The sequence below is a fragment of the Ochotona curzoniae genome, unplaced genomic scaffold (assembly GCF_017591425.1).
Source record: "Ochotona curzoniae isolate NIBS_2020 unplaced genomic scaffold, NIBS_Ocur_1.0 contig_2210, whole genome shotgun sequence".
Classification (NCBI taxonomy): domain Eukaryota; kingdom Metazoa; phylum Chordata; class Mammalia; order Lagomorpha; family Ochotonidae; genus Ochotona; species Ochotona curzoniae.
The window spans coordinates 10,509,052-10,530,000 of NW_024465369.1; the positions used below are offsets into that span (position 1 = coordinate 10,509,052).

The 20,949-nt window shown below is 39.1% G+C and overlaps 1 protein-coding gene across 5 annotated transcripts in view; it reads right to left on the reverse strand.

The window, feature by feature from the left end:
* Positions 1 to 11,761: 11,761 nt before the first annotated feature.
* GTDC1 (glycosyltransferase like domain containing 1) overlaps positions 11,762 to 20,949 on the reverse strand; it is a 275,754-nt gene continuing 266,566 nt past the window's right edge. For all 5 annotated transcript variants that reach the window (XM_040971529.1, XM_040971530.1, XM_040971534.1 and 2 more), the window contains 3 exons: positions 18,511 to 18,581; positions 17,710 to 17,801; positions 11,762 to 12,865 (listed from right to left, as the gene is read on the reverse strand). In XM_040971529.1, the coding sequence (XP_040827463.1) occupies positions 12,782 to 12,865; positions 17,710 to 17,801; positions 18,511 to 18,581 (247 nt within the window). In that variant the 3' untranslated portion in view covers positions 11,762 to 12,781. The remainder of the gene's footprint in view (positions 12,866 to 17,709; positions 17,802 to 18,510; positions 18,582 to 20,949) is intronic.

Genomic DNA, 20,949 nt, shown 5'->3' on the forward strand with positions numbered 1-20,949 from the left:
TTAAAACAGGGAGTTGCAAGGGTTGTTTTTCCTACTTAATATCACAGGATATTTCACAGGTAATTTCTCAGAGTTGATGCTAGCTAATTATTAGCTACCATCCCCTGCCTCCCATTCCAAGTGACTATCTCCTGGCAGAAAGACATAGCTAGGAGTGTTTTGTTTCATTTGTCCTTGAGTCTTTATCAGTATCAAGAAGGTAGACTGAGCCAAAGTTAGAAGAATTCCGGAGCTAAGCAAAAAGTGACACGTTTAACAGCCCCCATTAATTGGGCCTGTTACATGATTAATTTGAGAAAAACAGAAGAAACCGATTTCTTTACAACTCATAGTTGGATGCAAAGCACTAAAAGTAATCCTGTAAATTACATTTTAAGTCTTCAACATATTCCAAGCAGATAAAATAGTGGCATGATTGACCAAACTCCTTTTAAAAGTACACATATTACGATGCATCATAGTTATAAACAGATGGTATTTGGCCTCCTTCCTATTCTCAACATTTGGAATTTCTAAACTATGTGAATTAAACAATAATATTTTATAAACATACAAGGGATTTTGCTCACTGCTTTGTTAACATAGAAATTATACAATGCTGACATTTATTTAAATTTTAAAAAGTAAACAACAGTGTGCATTGAAATAAAGCAAACTAAAATCAACATAGAGAAGTATGTTCTGTGTGCATCTCACCTACAGTGACACTGGCCTTTTAAAGGAAGACATAATGGCTTGAAGAACAAATTGTAGCTGAGATGGGCCTAATTCTTTGTACCCCATAGGCTTATTTAACACCTCTCTGTAAACAACGGATATTTATACCATAATTGGCTATTTGACCATCCGTGTTCATTTACTATGTAACCTGCTATTATAGAGTTAAAAGAAGTTCCCCTTCATTGGCTCATCGGCTTTCATAGTAGTGAAAGTGTCCTCACAGTTTTAAAAACACTTAGACGAGACTCAGTCTGACACCTGTATTCAGAACTAGAAGCATTATCGAGATATCGATAACTATTTTTTTTTTAATTTGGTGGGAATAGTACTGCCAGAAAGAAAAGGAAACACATCAGATCTTAATGCCTTTTCCTGGGATTCTTTTCTAAAATTCTAGCTTTAACCCTTTAGCCAGAGTTTGGAAGGGAGACCCATCTGCTGATTTGATGTGCAAAATAGAAGGCACTTGGTTTCCAAATACTATTCTCAGATTTGCAAAGTTGTGCTGTGATGAATAAATAATGAATCAGATATTTCAATCCATTTTATGATTTTTGAAAGCCCCGATTAACACTGTTTACAGACTGTCTCTTCTAAATGCACTCCCCATGTCTTTTTGCTCAGTCTTCCCAGGGTAAGCTCATGTAACCCATTTTTCTCTCAACCTGTCTTACCTAACCTCCCAGATTTTGACTAATCAATCCATACTGAAGGAGGACAATCAGAAGCAACTGATGCCAGAATGATGGCCGGTGCCTAGCATGCACTGTTTTTGAAATCTCTAACTGGTTGGGAACAGGGTGGCTGCGAGGAGATGACAACCTCTTGGAATGGAAAGGAAAACAGCACCGCTGAAATCACCAACAAGCAGCATCTTTTTCCTTCAACATCTACCGTTCTAAATGTGTACATTCAGACAAATGCTAGCATCATAATGCTAATTATGTGTGTGTGGGGGGGATGTTTTAAAAGCTGTAAGCTTCCAGATATCTAATATTTTCCCAAATTCTTAAAAGAAAAAAAAAATACTGAGGGCAAATGAGTGACATTAGAATGTGACGCTTCTGAAAATTCTCCTGCCCAAATATCTTTCTCCTAAAGACCAGCAGGTGGTTAGGAAAGGAAACCAACTTGGTAAGTTAGTAATTCAAAGTACAGGTGTGCGGCAGGAAAGGCGGAGATCGGGGATGGGTGGGTGGGATTTAAACACTGGAGTCAGGAAGATACAGCACGGACAGCCACGGTCTGCCTGTACAGTCTGAGTGCCCGTCTATAGTTCCCTCTCGGGTTTCCTTTAGTCAAACTTCAAAAAAGGGAGAGGGGTGGGATGGCATGAGGGTGGGGAGTGAAGCAAGAGAATAGGAATCAGTATTTCTGCTTTTGCTTAGCCCTTCTTCATGGTCGTATTCACCCTTTGAGGACTGAGTCTGGCCCAACTGAAAGAACTCAGACGCGTAGAGGAACGGGTTCTGTCCAGCCGGGGCCGCGATTCCCTTCCCGGACTGCCCGGTGGGGCAAACGGCAGCCCCGCACGAATGAGCACAGGCGGGAGCAGCCCCCCTGGGTGCGGGTGCAGCCTGCTGCCCCTGCAGGCGTGCGGGACGGGGTGCGCGCGTGTCGCGGGGTGTGCGCGTTCTTGCGCTCGCGCCAGTGTGGGTATGCGGGGAAAGCCACCGCCGCCGCCGCCTCCGCCTCCTCGGCTGGGCTGGTGGAGCCCGAGGACGAGCTCTGCTCGGGCTCCCGGCTTTCCTGCAGCCACCGGCGCAGCCTGTGACCGCTTCACGATCGCAAAGCGAAGCGGGTTCCCCGGGAGCTTCCTGCACTGAACCCGGCGTCCGAGGCGGGCGCCGGTGAGGCAGGAGCTCGCGGGTTGCCCCGGTGCCCCGCACCCTGGCGATAAGAGCGACTGGGTGCCCGCCCCGTGCGACCCTAGCCGCTCCGGGAGACTTGGGGCGGGGGTGGCAGGGGTGGGTGCCCTGCTCCGGCGTAGGCGCACGCAGGCTACGGGGGCTGGGGCCAGCCGTGGCCGAGGTGGACGGGCGCGCGATGCCTCTGCTGCCCGCCGCTTGCCCATTGCCCACGGCCCGGCTGGGCCAGGCGACCGCAGCCCCCAGCCAGCAGCGCACAAGGCCAAACCCGAAAAGGGCGGAAGACCCGCGAGACAGGGAGGGAAGGAGAAAAGTGGTAGCAAGCCCCAGACAAGGAATCTTTAATTACAGATTAAAGGCAAACAAAACTGTACACCACATTTTCCATGTGTCAGCTGACGGCCGCGACAAAAGGAAACACTGTGCGCTGAGGGGGAAAAAAGGCCTCTCCACTCCCCATACTCCCCCACAATGTGTGCAAATGTAAAATGCATTAGGTGGTGACTCTGACTAGGTGGTGCCCGGGGCCAGATCGCAGCTGCACACTCCGCGGTGTAGGAGGACAGTTTGTGAAGCACCTAAATGTCTGGGCGACCTCTTAACGAAAAAGGGGAACTATAAAGACTTCAGTGGAGCACACTTTGCTTATTTAAAACTTCATTACTCATAGATTTTTAAGTTTTAAAATTGGTGCTTAAAGTGTTGCAATTCATTATCTTCTGTACACACACACACAAACATTTTGTTTTTGCAGTTTTGTAGACTGCATTTTATTGGCCTGATATTACAGCATTAGAAATACAGGGAAAAGCCAAGCCGACCGAGAGCCTGGGAACATAGCTGCAAACAGCAGAGCACACACGTTGCTCTCTATGGCTCCACTGGAAACAAGAGAGCTGCCTGCTTTGATTCCTCTCTTTTAATTAATTATGATCACAAAACCGTCTCCACCCTGTCCCTGAGATTTCAGATACAGCTCAAATCCCTGATGATGTGCTATGCTGCATAGAGAAGTGGCCAGGCCTCCAACGCCCACTCGTGACTATAGCACACCTTTGATGGTTCTCTCTGGCTAAAGTTACACAGCTGATAACCTTTAAGGACCACCGTGGGCCACCACACGACACCCTTTCGCTGAGGTCTCCCTCTGGAAGCTTGGTCAACCTTAAGAACAGACCAGTATGTCTTCTGGTTAGCCATCTGTTTACTTTCAGCTGATACAGTGATGCGCCAGGTTGAGGGCAGGAGGGCTGCACTGCCTCGTCCTTGGACCAATATTTCTCTTTGAAGTGGAGGTTTTTTTCCATTTTGCAACTCCTGTTTCCTTTTCCCCAATGCCATTTCCCCAACCGCCTGCAAAAATATTTTTTTTTCAAAGTGCTTTTTCATGTGGTTCCAGTTAAGTGATTTGTCCACACCCCAAATAATACTATTTGCATTCAAGATTAATAGCTGCATATCAGTAATTCTTAAATACCTTCTGATGCATATTTCCAATTTAAATGATTCCTAACATTATTGGCCAGGCAAATGCCTGAACCAATACATCTGTGGGCTGGCTGCTGTCCAAATGACAACCAAGGTACACTCAGGGAATAAGAACACGATTAAGTTTCTGCAATTGTAGAAGGCAGAGAGAGCTTTTTTTTCCCTCCCACCTTCCTGGGAAGAAGATCAGCAGATTAAGAAAATTATGTAAATCACACACAAGCTATCAATTCCCACCCTCCTCCTGATACAAATTTAGGACTTTAAAAATCTCATGTAAGGCAGCTAGTCCTTCTGTGATGTAACCACACCCTCTTCACTCTGGCTTCATCCTTTGGTAAAATAAATAAAGTGAAGGAGCAAATGAGTTTTTTTTCTTTTCTCATCACTTTCCTGTGTTTGAGCCGGCTGCACTGTTGTTGTTGTTTCAGGGCAGTTGTTGCTAGTTCATGTTCTTACCACCCACCAAAGAACAGCACAGAATTAAGTTTATATTAATAAATGATGTTCATGACTAGGCTTCTAAATGCCAGAGTTATGATTTATTTTCTTAAATGGGTGGAGAAAAGAGAACGGCAATAAAACTAGCTCCTAAGACATTCAAAATCCTTGACTTCACACATCCATGTGGTTTTCCTCTTTTTTGGGGGGGGTCTTTTTGTTTGTTTTTTGGATATATCTCTTCTTACTAAGATCTGTTATCAGGAACTCAATTTTTTTTTTCACTGTTTACTTTGGTCCATTGCTGCAAACCCTATTGATTATAATGAACTCTACAGAAAGTTTCCTATGTTCCTCTTCTCAACTGTGTTTATAATTGCCCCTTAGCCCCCCCACCCATTAAAAATTTCCCAATAAATCCCTGCACCAAATAAATGGAAATCTGCAACTTCAGACACCCAAGGAACAGAACATTAATCCACTTAGTAAAATATCCAGCCTTCCTGCGCTCCACTTCAGCCTTTCTTAATGTAACATTTAGTAATTGCAGCTGGCTCCCTAAACTTCCCTCCCTCCCTTTTATTCTGAATCATATTGGCCTTGTTTAACCTTCATTTCCTTTTCTACCCCCCACATTTGTCCACATACTTTGCTTTGACCATGTTCCTCCCTTTGTGATTCTACTGCCTGAATTGAAAGCAATAAATGAAGCTTTCTAAGAGCTAAACATTTTCTGGGAAAATCCCCTTCTACCTCCCATTCCTCTATGAGTGCTTTGTACCATTTTCATGCATCCTTCAGTGGTAGAGACCCTGTATTTTCCTGGTTGACCATTAAGTTGGGCTGCTTTTTAGAACTGCCTCCATCATCCTGAAGCGAAGGCTTTGTACTTGGCAGCCTCTTGTGTCTTTGGAATGCCTTTCCTGGCAAGGACAGGCATTTGGGTTTGACTACGATTCTTAAGTTACGATTCTAAGCTAATTTGTTCAGTTAGGTTTCTAACTCTGAGCAGCCCTGCTTCTCACTGTTAAGTGCTCCATGATGCTGCTTAGTTGGGAGTGGGATGTTGTAAACGCAATATGTAATAGACTTATATTGTACTTGATTATCAGTTTTCAAAAACAGCTGCATGCTTTGATATCTGTGTAAAGAAATATCGGAAGATAATATACCACTGGTATTTATTACTCTATAATTAAGGATGTGTCAGTGTTTCCCTTTTTTTTTTTTGAAAAAAAACCCTCTATTTTCAGAAATTCATATCTCAAGCATAAATTTCCCTTTGAATTACAGTCTAATACCATACTAGCAGCGTCTTCTAAAGCTCTCCCTCCCCTTTCTTTTCTTTCTGAGAAAAGTAAGTTTCAGGATGTAATTTCCGGTGTATCTATTTGGAATGAGAGGAAGCTGGGACACTGCTGCACGATTAAAGGTGCTGCAACCTCGGCCTGCTTCCCTGGCTCTTGGACCCTTGGCTCCAAGTGTGACCATGGGGCTGCCTTTTGGGTCCAGGGTCAGCCCCACGGACACACTTAGGAGCAGCTTCCCCCTTGTGTGATTTGAAAGACAGCAGAGAAGACCCATGTCTTCCTATATGTCATAAGCATCATACAGTTAGGAAATTAGAAATCAGGTGTTTTGCATTCCACTTCTTTTGGTAATCTAGAATACAAATACAGTTAGGCGTAACATGAAATATACCTAGAGTAAAATATTGCAATTTATCCATGTTTTCTATGATAATGAGACTCAGAAGGAAGAATGAGAGGCACGATGGAGTGGCTGAAGTTTCCCATGCCCTTTCTTTTATGGTTGCTCTTGACCACTGAAATTGACCACAGCCTCTGGAAAGACATTGGGAAAATCTGAGTTCTAAACGTGCCTTTACCACCATGAGGCCCAAGGGAAGTCAACTTTTCCTCACACCCTCAGTTTCCTTACATCTAAAATGGGAAGGTTACAAAATTAAAGGCTGCCCAGGAGGGCCACTGAGAGTACCTGAATGTTTGTGGCAGAATGCAGACCACAGTGAGTGCCTGTGGTGGATGAGATATAGAAATTGATGCCTTTCTGCATAGAGTAATAGCAAATGATGTGAACAATTAAAATACTGCCACAGTCAGTGGTCTCTCATGTTTCTTTTAACATCAACAATGCTGGCCACCAAGTGATCCCCCTGTTACCATTTGCTCTCTCTTGCCTGGTAAAGAAATGGAAACCAAGTCATGCACTGAGTCATGGTGCTTCTTGAAAGGTATACAGGTAACAATGAGAACAGTCCATATGGAGAAAGGTTTACAATATATATATTACACATGTATATAAGACATAGTATATATGTACTTATACACACATTGTATGTATGTATGTGCAATACACATATAGCAACACATATATTATATCTGTATATATTATATATATACACATATACTACTATATATGATTACAATATATACATATATATATTTTTTGTGTGTGTATTTCCCCTCTCAGCAGGCCCACTCAAGACAAATGAAATGATATTGGAAACATGAGATTTCTAATGTAAACAGTTCCCATTTCCTAGAGGAGCTTAGGGACACATTCCTCCTAAGAGTCACATCTTGCAGTCCTGTAGTTTAAGTCTATAAGTGCAATCACTTTCAGCAGAGTAATAGAAGTTTTGGAAAATCTTTCAAGAATCACTTCCCTACATCAGTTTCTGAAAAACATCAGGAACCTCTCAGGGTTGAAACACACTGCCATCAAGCTGTGGGGGAGGACAGTAAGGGACCTCTCAGGGAATGAGAGAAAGTGGGAGGACCACTTCTTCAGGAAGTCAAAGGTCTCAAAATGCAACCCAGGAAAGCGGCTGTATATCGAGTGGGGATCTTGGTCCCCAAAGCCATGTATGCCTCACATAAAATCACAAACTATCACTCAAGATCCCAGGGACAACTCCTTTCCCCATGGGACAGGTTGCAATGAAATAACAGAGACCACAATTCTCTCCTGTCTTGAAGAAAGAAGGGGACAGGTGACAGCAATGATGTTCCAAAGGCTGCTGTTCTTCCACACAGCCCTGAAATGCACCAGATAAGGAGGCACTCTTTAAGCATCTGCCTCTCTCCTCCTTGCTAATCGTGAAAAGGGAGGTTGTTATTTTCCATCTTGCATTTGAAATAACAAAGGTATTAGTCAGAAATGGCGAGCAGCAGCCAAGAAAAAGGAGCCCATGGACAGCAAGTGTGACCATCTCCAGGGGTGAGGTGCAGCCTGTGGATCCTGGTCAGTAAAAGGCAGCCGACTTGGCTTCCTGTGCAGGACTGGCTGTGAGAGCAGTTTCTGTTCCTGGCTGAGGAAAATGGTTTCTGACTCTGTCAACAAATGCCGACGATGGCTTGGTAGCAAAACTAACCACATGCTTCCAGAAGTATTAACGGCTCCCATGAAAAAAGGTATATCCAATACTAACATTTAAGACATGTGAAATATCAGAGAGTCACAAGTAGTTATAAGCCTTTAGATATCATGACCCAGCGTATAAAATAGGCCATTAATTGTGCAGCAAAAGTGCCTTTTCCCATGATTTCCATTGTTCTTGCATTCCTCCGACCTGTTCTTGCAGATTAGATGTTAATTCCCATGATGATTGTCATACTGCATGTTTTAAAACTTTCTCAGTTACATTTTAATGCATATCTTAGAAGGGAGACTATATTAGGATGCATTAGTAGTCCTACATCTCAATTGCACTTTTTTAAGATTAAAAAATATTGGGAGGTAAAAAGGAAAGGGGGAGTAATGGAGAGTCGAGAGAGAGAAAAAAAAATCCATCTGGTGATTCACTCCCTAAATGCTCACTACAGGTGGCACTGGGCTGAGGCCAAAACTATGAGCTGGTAAGTCAATTCAGGTCTCTTATGTGGGTGGCAGGCTTCCAACTACTTGAGCCATCACTCTTGTCTTCCAGTGCGTGAGTTAGCAGGTAGCTGGGGTCAGGAGCTAAGACAGGACTTGAAACCAGACACTGCAATATGGGATGTGTGCTAAACTGCCAAGCCAAATGACACCACCCCTGTGCAAAATGTAAACTGGGATATGTCTAAGCTGGTGATTTGTGGTATACTCTTTTTGTTGCTAAATATATTAAATACTCCCCGATTTTCCAAGGAAGCAGAAAGTCCATTAGGATGATATTTGCTAATAGTCAATAGAAGAATAAGAATCACAGAATGTGTCAGCATTGCAAGATGGCACGGACTTCATCTGAAAACTGATTCTATCACCCACAGAAAGTATCTTGAGATTTACAAAAAATTTCCTTTGTGGCTCATGTTTCTGGGTAGCAGATGCTTTCTCAAAAACAGATTTTACTTTTAAAAATATCAAATATAATTAACACCTTCAATGTAAAGTGAAATCCTTGGTTCCAGATGCATTTCAAGGTGTTGAAATTAATCTGTGTAGCCCTCAATGGCTAAGGGTTTCCACAGAACTGTGGATGCTACTGCCATATTACGTGTCATGGTTAAAGGACTGAGAGGAGCAAGCCCTGTAGACCTAACTGTAGCTGAAGGAAGATTATTAAACTAAGACCACTGGGGAAAAGGTTTTTTGACTTATTCTTGATCAACACATGGCACTTAGTCTAGAAACACCTAGCCAGAAACACAGCTTAATGAAGTTCAGGGCATGCATTCAGGGCATTGTATCAAGAACTTGATTGTAGGCAGATCTTCAGAGATATTTAAAATTAAGTTGGCTTAATGATTTAAAAAAAGAAAAGAGGAAAAATTTTCACATACTTAAATAACAGGGATGTTTGATTTCTGCATTGAGTCTTAAGAATGAAGCTAAGGAAAATAGCAATTAGTAAGCCAGTTTTTCCTACAACTTGTATTCCCAATTATCTGCTGATGTCAGCAAATATTATTTTACTTAAAAACACTCCACACACTTCGCCACATCATAGGTGTTGAGAAGTACGTGCATGTGTGTGCATGCATGCACACACAGAGATACATTTTTAAAACCTTTGGAAGGCAGAGTTACAGCACGAGAGATCCTCCATCCACTGGTTTAGTCCCCAGATGGTTGCAAAGACCAGTGCTAGGCCAGATGAAAGCTATGAACCAGGAACTTTACCTGAGTGTCCCAACTGGGTAGAGGGCCCATTTCTGCTGTTCATTCAGCTGCATTAGCAATTGCATAGGAAGTGGAGCAGCTGGAACTGAATCAGTGCCCAACACAGATACATTTTCTAAGAAATGTTGAGAGTTAGAGTGAGGGCAGACATGGGGTAGAAGGAAGAGGGCAGCGAGAAAAAGAGCTCACATCTACTGGTTTACTCCCCAGCTGATCTCTATAATAGACTTCTCTGGGATGAAGCCATGAACAAGGAACTCAACCTAGTTTTTCATATGGATGGTGGGGAATTAATTACTAAGTGCTCACCAGCCTTCCAGGACCTGTTTTAGAAGGAGTCTGGAATTAGGAGTTGACGCTGGGAATAAACCCTATGCACTTTGGTACAGGCTATGGGCATCTTAGTGAGTAGCACAATTACTAGGCTAAATGATCCCAGTTATAACTTTAATACTCTTATAATGTTTTCTTGCTTTTATGCTTTAATACAAGACATGATAGCACCACTTTCAAAAACCATAACTTTATATTTTGGAAGGAATGTTGGACAAAGCTAAAGACAAAACTGGATGTGAGTTTGTGGTGTAGAAAAATATCCATATGGAACTGGTGTTGTGGTGTAGTCAGTGAAACCATTACATGTGATCCCAGCACCTCATATAGGCACTGAGCTGTGTTCTGGTTGCTGCTTCCTTTCCAATTTAGCTCCCCGCTAATGCACCTGGAAAAGCTGCAGAAGATGACATACATGCTTGGGCCCCTAACACACTTTGGAGACCAAGATGAAGCTCATGGCTTTAACCTGCCTCAGCCCTGGCCATTGTGGTCATATGGAAGATCTCCCTCTTCTTTCCCCCTCTCCTTCTGTAATGCTGAGCTTCAAAAGAATACACAAATCTTTAGCAAACTCACCTATATATAGATAACTCAGAATCATATATTCTCAAATCAAGAGAACATTTACATGTTTAGCTTTTACTGTCTGAAAGCATCTAATGTGCTGTCCCCATCCATTCGTATGGAAACTTCCGTGGATAGTTGTTGAGCATATAGGATGTTACACACCATAGGATGTGAGCACACACTCTTAAGGACAGAAAACCACAGGAAGTAAGCGCTGAGTCGCTTCTTGCTGTCAGATAGTAACATCTTGAGATGACATCATCGGCGGCACAGCACCTGGTGGACTGAAGCACTTGCAGGCTGCCTCTTCCAGTCCACGTTGGTACAGAGTATGCAGTATAACCTTGCCCCAGAGGAAGTACCTGAGAATGTCTCATTCACACTCATATCTTTGCTTTTGTTCTCAAAAGGGGCTAAGATTCCTAGTTCCCTCGGCTTCAACTGGGAGGTACTTTCACCAGCAGTGCCTGATTTATCTGTTCCATGGGTAAGAAAGTAAGTTTGCTAAGGGCCTTTTCTGTAAGTGAGGATTTGAAGCCGGTGCTGTGGTGGCCTGTAACAAGCGGCAGATCTCAAACTGGACAGGGTCACGAGTCTCTGCTCAAAGGTAGAGCTTGTTACTTCCACTCTTACACTCCCTGCCTTTAGATTCCTATGCCTCATGTACTCCAAACTGCCTCCTTTGATCTACAAGACTGCCCCTCACCCTCGGTCTGTGCCTGGCTCCCCATCCTTGATGCTTTTCCTGCTTTCGATTTTGCTACCTGTGAAATGGACCCTGCTGGAAATCGGAACCATGGCTCACTTGATGTGGGGTATTGGCTAGACCACTGTAACCTTGTAAAATCCGGAGAGCCAGTCTTGGCCCTATGTCTAGCCACCTCTCCCTGCTGCAACCCACTCTGCAGTGTATAGAAGTTGTTCCTTTCAAAAGCTAAGAAAGTTACAATTTACCTGTCAGTAAACAGAAGATGGTTTATCAACAGACTTTACCTTAATGACTACAAATGTTTACCTACTGCTTTCCAGAATGCAAAGAAAATCTTGGAAATGTCATAATATCTTACAAACATTTGTGAAACAGATCCTTGTTCATCCGGAATGGAAACAATTGTATTCGTTGTCTCTGACACAAGAAAAACCTTCAGTGAGAAACATACAGATAGATGTACACACTTACAGCTAGATGAACATGCTAATTAAAATCTGCAGTGGGCAGTTTATTAAAAATTTATTTCACAATGTAGACATTCAAAACATCTTCATTTCACCAAATAGAGCAGCCTGACTTTTGGAATTGTAAGTGATTTATCTGGAAACAGTATCTGTTGTAGGTATCTGTTGAGGGCTGTTTTAGTCAAAATTACTGGTTTGTTAGAAATATTTTGAATTCTCTTTTTATGCCTGGAAAAAAAAGTAAAACAATTACCTCAGTGTTCATTTTACGGGCAGGATGGCCCCTCTTACTGTATTTGCCATGTTTGTCCGAACTACAGCTGTTTATCTTGCAACTTTCTGTGAGATTAATTAAATGCAAATGTAACTCTGTGAATCATGGGAATACCTGCCAGACCCCTTATTAATACCTTCGCTTAAAAACCCCTGTGCTGGAGAGTCATTAATTTGCTCAAAGAAAAGTGCTAAAGCAGCCCTTTGCCCACAAACCATCCTGAGATGGCTGCCCAATTAGTCTGGTAGCATTCTGATCTCATTTCAGGCCCTGTGGCCCTTTGAGGACACAAGAAGGCTCCGACGATAACCTGGCAACCTAGGTAGAAACCCAGCCAAGTGTGAGTGTTTGAAGCTGCAGTTTGGCTGCCATCGTGTCGGCGAAAAGAAAGAATTCAGGCACCATGTCATCCAGTACAAAGGATAAAAACGGATTCAACCGGAAATTCAATGTGGCACCACATATGGGATACATGAGTGCGGTTATACAACAGGCCACATATTTTTTTTTGAACAGTCTCCTACATGTGATGCCGAGGACATGTGTAACCATCATAGCGTCTCTAGGAATCTGTATTTAATTTGGGTTGGGGTGGTGGCAGGGATTGGAGATCTGAAGCTGCCACAGGTTTGTGGCAGATGGCTCCGTGTCAGCTATGACAAGCAGCCAGGCTCAGCTTCCTCTGCAGATTTTCTTTTCTCTCTGATCAGGTAAATATGGGCACACTCTGGAAAGTTCTTCAGATTCTGCCTTAGGCTGCAAGTTTGTGACTTAGCCCCATCTGTCACAAATCTTCCCCAGGTTCTGCTGTAAGCAGAGACCTGAATTTACCATGCAGGGATGCCCAGGAAAACGGAGCCATTTCACCCTGGAACAAGAGGGAGAAAGAGAGGAGGAAGAAATGAAGAAGTATTAAGTACCAAAAAACCAAAGAATGCTGAAAATTCATACTGCAAATCTGCATCACTTATATTTGAAAAAGACACCAAGTAAATGGTTCTCGAGTTTCATCACTTTGGGAAATCCCAGTTTCTGATTGGTTTGAAATGTTGCTATGTTTCTACCCATGGGAGAGAGCTACTGGTTTGTTTTTCTTTTCTTTTCTTTTCTTTTTTTTTTTTTTTCACAAATGGGTACACTCTGCACACAACTTCCTGGTTTATGTTACGGATGACAGCTATTAGAAGTTTATCATCCAACTTTTAACTTTTATAAACACAAGATACGCAACACTCCTTATACACGTTTTTTGCTAATGTGAATTTTACTTTTAAGTGGCAAAGGCACAAGATAAATGCCATTACTACTATGTGGAATTTATAAAACACTTCATGTTTACAAACGGGTTCATATTCATTATTACATTATGGGGGGGAATGCTATGAAGATTAAAGAAAAAAAAATTCCAGGTTTACACATGAATCATATAGAGACCAAGAAAATCACCTACATCCAGACTGTAAATGAGTAGCAGAGACGGATGAGAAGCCAAATTCTCTATCAGATCTCAAACAGCCAAAGCATATCTATTATACTAAAAGAGTTTTGTTTTAATTTTATTTAGACAAATCAAAGGAAAACCAAACCAAACTAAATAAAGTCGAGGGAAGAAGTAAAGAAGGAAGAGACAGAAAGAAAGAAATGGAGAAAAGGGTGGGGCATGGAAGAAGAGGGAGGAAGGGATGAAGGGAGGGATGGAGAGACAGAGAAAAAGAGAAAGAGATTAAATTGGCAATTTGCCTGTAATTGTGCTGGAGCAGCTGAGAGAACTGAGACATTTTGAAACGTCCCAAAGATTCAAGTTTTCCTTCTAAGGAGAAAGCAAGGACTCGGAAGAAGGGTTAATATCAATGCGGAACACCTTCTTGATACCAGGAGAGAGTATAAGCTGAAATTAACAGAGAACTAGAATTTGACCAGTCTTTTGAGGGAAACTTCAAGTGGCTTGGCTGAGGCATTGCATTTGAATTGCAAGCTTAACCATTGTTTGGAATTAGTTTTAGGCAGAAATCTGAAAATTCTTCTCTCCTCTAAATAATAGCAGGCTATAAAGTGTCTCAAATTTTGAGGACTTTAAAAAGTACAAAATAAGAGTCAGTATCTATCACACAAAAAATTTTAAGAAATGCCAAATCATCCTAAAGCCATGAGAAAGAACAGCATCCTCTTTTTCACACAGAATATATTTTTTTCTCCATTTTTAAACGAAAGTAAATGAGAAATAGGATGGGGACAATCTTTTGTGGAGTCCAGGCATTATCTACTTATACAGCTATCCATTTGCATTTTTGTCCTGTTTTCAACACTAGAAACAAGGCACTATCCACACATTTTGTTTTCTAAAGTATTTTCAGATGTCTTGATGAAAGGTTTTCCTGAAAGTACAGAGTATTAATCTCAAGTCATTATTGGAAGTTTTCAGTAAGCAAATTCACATAGTAAAAATGGGACCATCATATTTTTTTTTTCATTACATAGAATTTTTTTTTTTCATTCTATAGGTTTCCTGAGTTGGAAATGGAAAATTATTGATGTCACATCATCCATGGTCAATTATTTTATAATTAATTTTAGACACCTGTGTTCAAATTATACTCAGGAGTAACCCAGAAGTCCATTATCATCAAGGAGGTCACTCAGATCTTGTGTGTGGGTGACAACTATCTGGTCAAACCATTTCCTTACTTAGAGGAAGGTACGTCTTGAGAGACAAGCAATTATAGCCAACGATAAACCTGTGGATGCTAACATTTTAAGAAGTCCTTTCAGATGAAAACATTGAACAAGATGCATTCAGATTTTTGAAGCTACTAATTTTTTAATCAGTAGATTTCTCTAAAGATGCGAAGAAAAAATGTGTAAAAGACAGCAAGAGCCCGTCCAAATATTCATCCACAAGAATTTAAACCTGAAATCTTCTCAGGTGAGAAGTCACAGCCACAGTATACCCTAGCAGAATTACTTAAAAAAAAAAAAGAGTAAATTCTGTTTTTTGCTTTTCAATTACTAGCATGCTGTTTCAAATCCTGCCTCAAGTTATAGTCCCCCTCAAACTCTCACTCTGATTGAAAGTATAATGTCTCATGTGAGAACAAAGCCAAGTGTTAGTAGCCTTATTCTAGTCATTAAATTTCTAAGTGTGAATCCATATGAAAAGTCCTATCCTAAAGTGAACTCTAGAAGAAGTTGAAGTGAATTTAAAATGTAAACTTCCAACAACAACGAAAAAGGGGAAGGTGTAAAAATGTAAAAGGAACAAATTAAAGAATTCAGTGACATTCCATCTTTGTAGATCTCAGAAGCATATGTTTTATAAAAGCAAAACAAAACTGTCCAATAGAGTAAATCTAAAAATAAACCCCAACATTCTCTTCATGGTAAATATGAAAGATTCTCTTCCCTTGCATGAGAAAAGTCTATTACAAAAAGCTGCCTTGGAGGAAATAGTTCTCTGGTACTCAGGGAAAGTAAATTTTACCTGGAAATGTTTGTTTATAAAATAGAAGATGAAAAATTATCATCATTTACAATATTTTAATTACAAAGGTTTTGAGGGCATTCTTTATTTGCTTTGACTATAAAGCCAATTACAACCCACAGACTGAATCTGTGGTGCCTCCTGTGATTACAAGACAATGCCTTATACCTTGTCAGGTTTTCCATTATATTGGAGCCATGAATTTCTTCATTACTTATAATTTGAACAAATTTGTTACTTTTTGTGTGTAATTTTTAAACACACTATTAATGAGAACTACAAATGGGGACACCTATGAAATTATACTATAGCTTTATATGAAAAAAATCTATTGTAGAAAATATCTAAAATGGATTATAAATGTAAACTCTTACAAATGTTGATACATGCATTGCTAATTTTTATAACTTTGAGTTGGAACCTTTTATGATGTGCAAACAAAAATATGTGTAAATACTAACATGCAACGGTTCAGTAAAACAACATTTCAGACACAGGATAGCTTTTAACATGTCGAAGGAATGATTTGGTATAGTAACAGCTTACCATTTTGCTGACATTCTTTCAGAATTTTTCCAGGAATTGTTTGTAAGATAGATAATTATAACTATGTTATGGCAGTAGCTCCATTAAAATATTTCAACTAGAGATCTGTTTTCTAACTAGAGACAACTTGTTGCAGTAACTTTTGAAATGGTTAAAAATTTCTGGGTGCATTATAACAGGGCTGGTAAGGCTTCATCTCAAGGAATGTCAAGAAGTGATAAATTTTGATGCTATAAACATATTTTATAAATAGTTAACAAAAAATTCACATGATAGGGAGACATCAATAATCTGACTATGAATTTATGGAAAATAGCTCAGTGTCATATGTAGAAAATGAATCCATTTCGACCAATATTTTTATTTCCTTAATTTCATCATTTGAATTTCTTAAGAGACTGTCACGTGGGTGACAGTTTCAGATTTTGCACAATCAAAGCTGCTACTGAACTTTCAAAATCAGGAAATCTTGGAGTCAGCCTTGGAGCACTGCTTTCACTGGGAAGCTCCCCACGTATACAATACAATAGTATTGACTCAAGGAATAATACTGAAGCCTGGAACTGTTCAGTCAGCATTTTAAACTATTATGAGCTACCTTCTGAACCATTGCCAAGTTAATAGACAATGAAAGATAATGAGCTTGAAATTGGGTGTTAAATTGCATTTTTGGTTCTCTCCCTTTTTCTGGAAGTTTAACTGTTTCCTGCAGAAACAAAGTCTTGTTTTGATGTATCACTATGTAAATATGTATTTTAGGCCTTGAAAAGGGAAAGGAGGGCAAAAAGACAGGGAACTGTATTTCACGTAGAAGGTTATACATTAACATGGGAAAATTAAAATATGTGGGATTATAAAACTGCTAGATTGTAAACTATACAGAATTTATGTAAATCGAAGATGTTACATTCAAAGAATATAAAAAGGTATATTACTCATGGCCTAGAGCCACCTTTGCAACTCATAAAGCAGATTTATCCCAGTTCAATTACTTAGACTTCTAGTAGGGCTTTTTCTGTGCTGTTATTTTAGCAATGTAAAATTCTTGATTAAATGAGGGAAAAAGATAATGCATGAAGGGACTGAACGATGATGCTATTTATACTATTTTCCTTTGCTATCCGATGAGATCGGCAGTGTTAGTTCTAAACAAACTGAAAATTTTTCTATTATTTGATTAAACTGGACAAGAGACATATTGAGCTTTGGAAAATCCACGAGTCCATTTTTCAAGTAGTTCAAAAACGGACACCCAAGTTCACTAATGTTATTCACCTGAATTTTTGAGGACTACAGATTTCATTATATTGGGAAAAAAAAAGCTTATCCTCATTAGTATAATTGTAGAATCTTTCCTTTACTTCTTTTTAAACTAATGAGTTACATTAATCCAGGTTCAGTTTTATAAGCCTCTTGGGGCTGGATGTAAAGGACAGTCATCTTAGAAAACAATAAATTAAAAAAAAAAAGCATGTACCGTGCATTAAGTGCATGTATTTCATAAGACCTAGGTTAATATAACTGGCATCCAGTTTAATTAATCCTTGTTAGTGTAACAACTAATATCCCTCCCTAGCATGTTTCCTTTAAACATTAGTATGTTAATTAAATGTTTTTTTTTTCCTAAAGATTTTTCTTTGTACTTCAATATGGCATGGATACCATGTAAATGTCTTTGCAGTAGCTACCTTATAGAGATGTTTTCTGACAATATCTGGTCTCTTGCAGAAATTCTGGAGCCTTTTGGAAAGCTGTTCAGGTGTAGAATACAGATATTCAGCTGCAGGAAAAACAGATACATTTTTAATGAAACAAAAACCTCAAAGCACACACTCGATATTAGTCACTTTACTAATTAAAAATGCATATTGCTCTGTGCTGCCTCGTGTTTTACATTATTTAAGCATGATTTTATAAGGTTACCTCAGCTCACAAGGATGTTTAATGCTAAATAAGACTGTGTAGTTGTGCTGTTTAGACATCTCCTTTGGGTGATTAAAATACATTATTCTAATGTAACACAATGCATATGTGATATATTTAGTGATGAGATTTTTTTCCTTGAAGAACTGGTACTGTTGCTGTATGTATCATGCACAACAGTTGCATATTATTAACTAGTCAATTGTTTAAATAATTTGGTGTGACTTTCAGTCCCCGAGTTTTCTCTGTGTGTATCATTAAAAAAAAAATCTGTAAGCAATTACAGCAACACTGACCTGCTTATAAAAATCCATCATTATGGGATGTGTATGCTAACAATGAAGAATGCTATTTGAAAACTTGCTTTTTTGTTATCTTAAAAGAACAGATGGTAAATATAAGCTTAGTCTAATGTATTAAAACACATAAAAATTTCCTTAACACTAACATGTTGACTTGCCAAATAAACAATTGCTCCTGCCTAAGTTTATTTTCAAACTTTCTAATTTAGCAGGAAACATGTATTTTAAATCTCAACAAGGACAAAAGCAGATTGATGCAACTACCTGGAAATATTTCGGGATACACCAAATCTTTGGGACAAAGGGGGTAACAGCCACAATACACAGCTTCCAGCCTAAAGAAAATTTAGAGAAAGGATAATAATCTGTTTAAAAATTATTATCATATCCAGAGAGTAGTTTTGTTTGCTTAAGTTAATAGCACAAGTCCAGAGTTAAGTAGGACACCCCCTCCAAAAAACAAAACAAAACAAAACAAAACAAAACAACCCCCCCAAAAGTCAGTAGTATAATGCTAAAAGCCAAAGTTGCTCTTTTGAAACATCTTATCGATCATATATGAATTTCATAGAACAGAACCAAGAGCATATGCTTTGTTCACTGAATTAATCAAAGCGCGGCTCTGCATTTTTTTGTTGTTTCTAAAATACTGTTTAACACATTTTATAATCAGCAGATAAACACATGTAACAGCATGGTGAAGCATGGACAGCTTTTCTTAATAACGCTGCAAAGCCTCAGAATGTTCATTTTTCAAAAATGCTTCAATAACATTGCAAATACTTAACTTCAGCACTGAAGCTGTAGGAATGATCGCGGCACTTTTAAAAGCAGCAGAAAAAAAACCCAAACTTACAATCTGTTGTGATGGGGCATTTTCATTGTAAGCTTTTTCTTCAGGACAATTTGTTAGTATGCAGAATGTGAAACTTTTCCCCCTTTTTGGCTGAAAAACTCTCATGAAGAATACTGAAATGAATATTTTGCCTTCTTGACTAAAAATTCATCTTGCTTTCCACTTTATCAAAAGACAGCACTTTTATCATTAAGCAAACATGAGAAGTTTCACTTTGTAAGAAGAATGCTTCATGGATTTCTTGGAGGAAGTTTTTCCTCATGACACAGTCGGAAAGGTTAAGCAAAGGGGGGCACTGCGCCCCTAGGATCGTGTTAGGTCCACATAGAGACTATTGATCTGACATATCATAAACTTTGAGATACCACTGTCATTTTTGTTGTCTAGAAATTATGCAGTGAAATCCAAAACACTCTTTAAAATATGTTTATTTTACGAGAAACTTTGAATTGCATCCAAAATGTTGACCAAAGGCGGAATTTATTTTGAACTGCAGATTTTTTTCAACCCAAGAATAATTTGAAGTCATGTCAATATTTACCTTGTTTATTTACAGTGACAAAGCACATGCAATTTAAGTCATTTTAAGTGGGTAATGTTTTCCTTATTTCATTATGTTAACTGAAATTAGTTTAAATGAAAAGTATTTTTGCATATCCTGGTAAAATACTGAATTCAGATTTTTTTCTTGAGTGTTGATCTAGAAGACGAAAGATAACGGAGTGTAAAAGGCACAGGTTCTAGTTGCCAATGACTAATTCCAGTCTATGAAACTAATATCCATTTTATTCTTTATGTGTATAGTATACACACAGTAATTCCTATAGCTAACAGTGATCAACTACACTGTCACTCTATTATAAAACATTAAGGAAAGTTTCAAGCACAAAAACCACTGAAATCTTTCTGAACCAAAAGAAAACGTGTACTTTATCTGAAGACATTTAAAATGCTGTGCCAACCGAAAAGCAGATACATATGACCATCATCTTCGAACCACATACAATCAAAAGAATGAAGTCAAAGACATTTTACGAAGTACACACATGTTATCTGCTTTTTAACAATGAATTTGTATTAGAGGATTCTGTTCCCCGAAAGAAAATAGCAGGCCAAACTACATTTTGAGTCATCGTATGAGTATGTACCATGCAATTTCCAAAAAAAGCTCTCTGCTAATTAAAATGTTGTACTGTAAAAGAACTAGCATGATCTGGTTTCATAAACAATTCATAAATTTTGAATTTTGATAATTATTTATAAACTACCTCATTCATGGTTGCATTTCCAATTCATCGAAGAAAAGCCCATCTCTTCTGGTAATATTTCTGACTTTTTAAAATACTAAAACTTCTTGCACATATTATGTGCATCAGGATTATGCTTTTATATATGTATGTGCATATATAGTATATAAAACAGATCATACTATTTTAAACCAAAGTATGAATTTCTTCTTGTAAGTTTCTCATATTTTGTTACTTTGAAGAAAATTACCATTTCCTGACAATAATACAATTACTCATCATTTCAATTCTTATGCACTACCAGTTAAATAATAAATAGGGTTCCAATTGATCTATTGTTAAAATGACTAGTAAATGACCTTTTTATTCCAATTAACAAATCATCTGCTAAATCTATGAATCTTAATATTCAGATCTATTCACTTCAATTCATACAATTTATCTGCAAATAGTTGTTGGGCTTTTGATTCTAAATATAATTAGCTGATAATTTTGCTTGGCTGAATTACTTTTCTGGAGGGCCTGCAAAAGCTCTCAGTCGCATTATCTAGCAATAATGAATCTGATAGGTGAAATTTTTTACTGTAATGAGGATGAGAC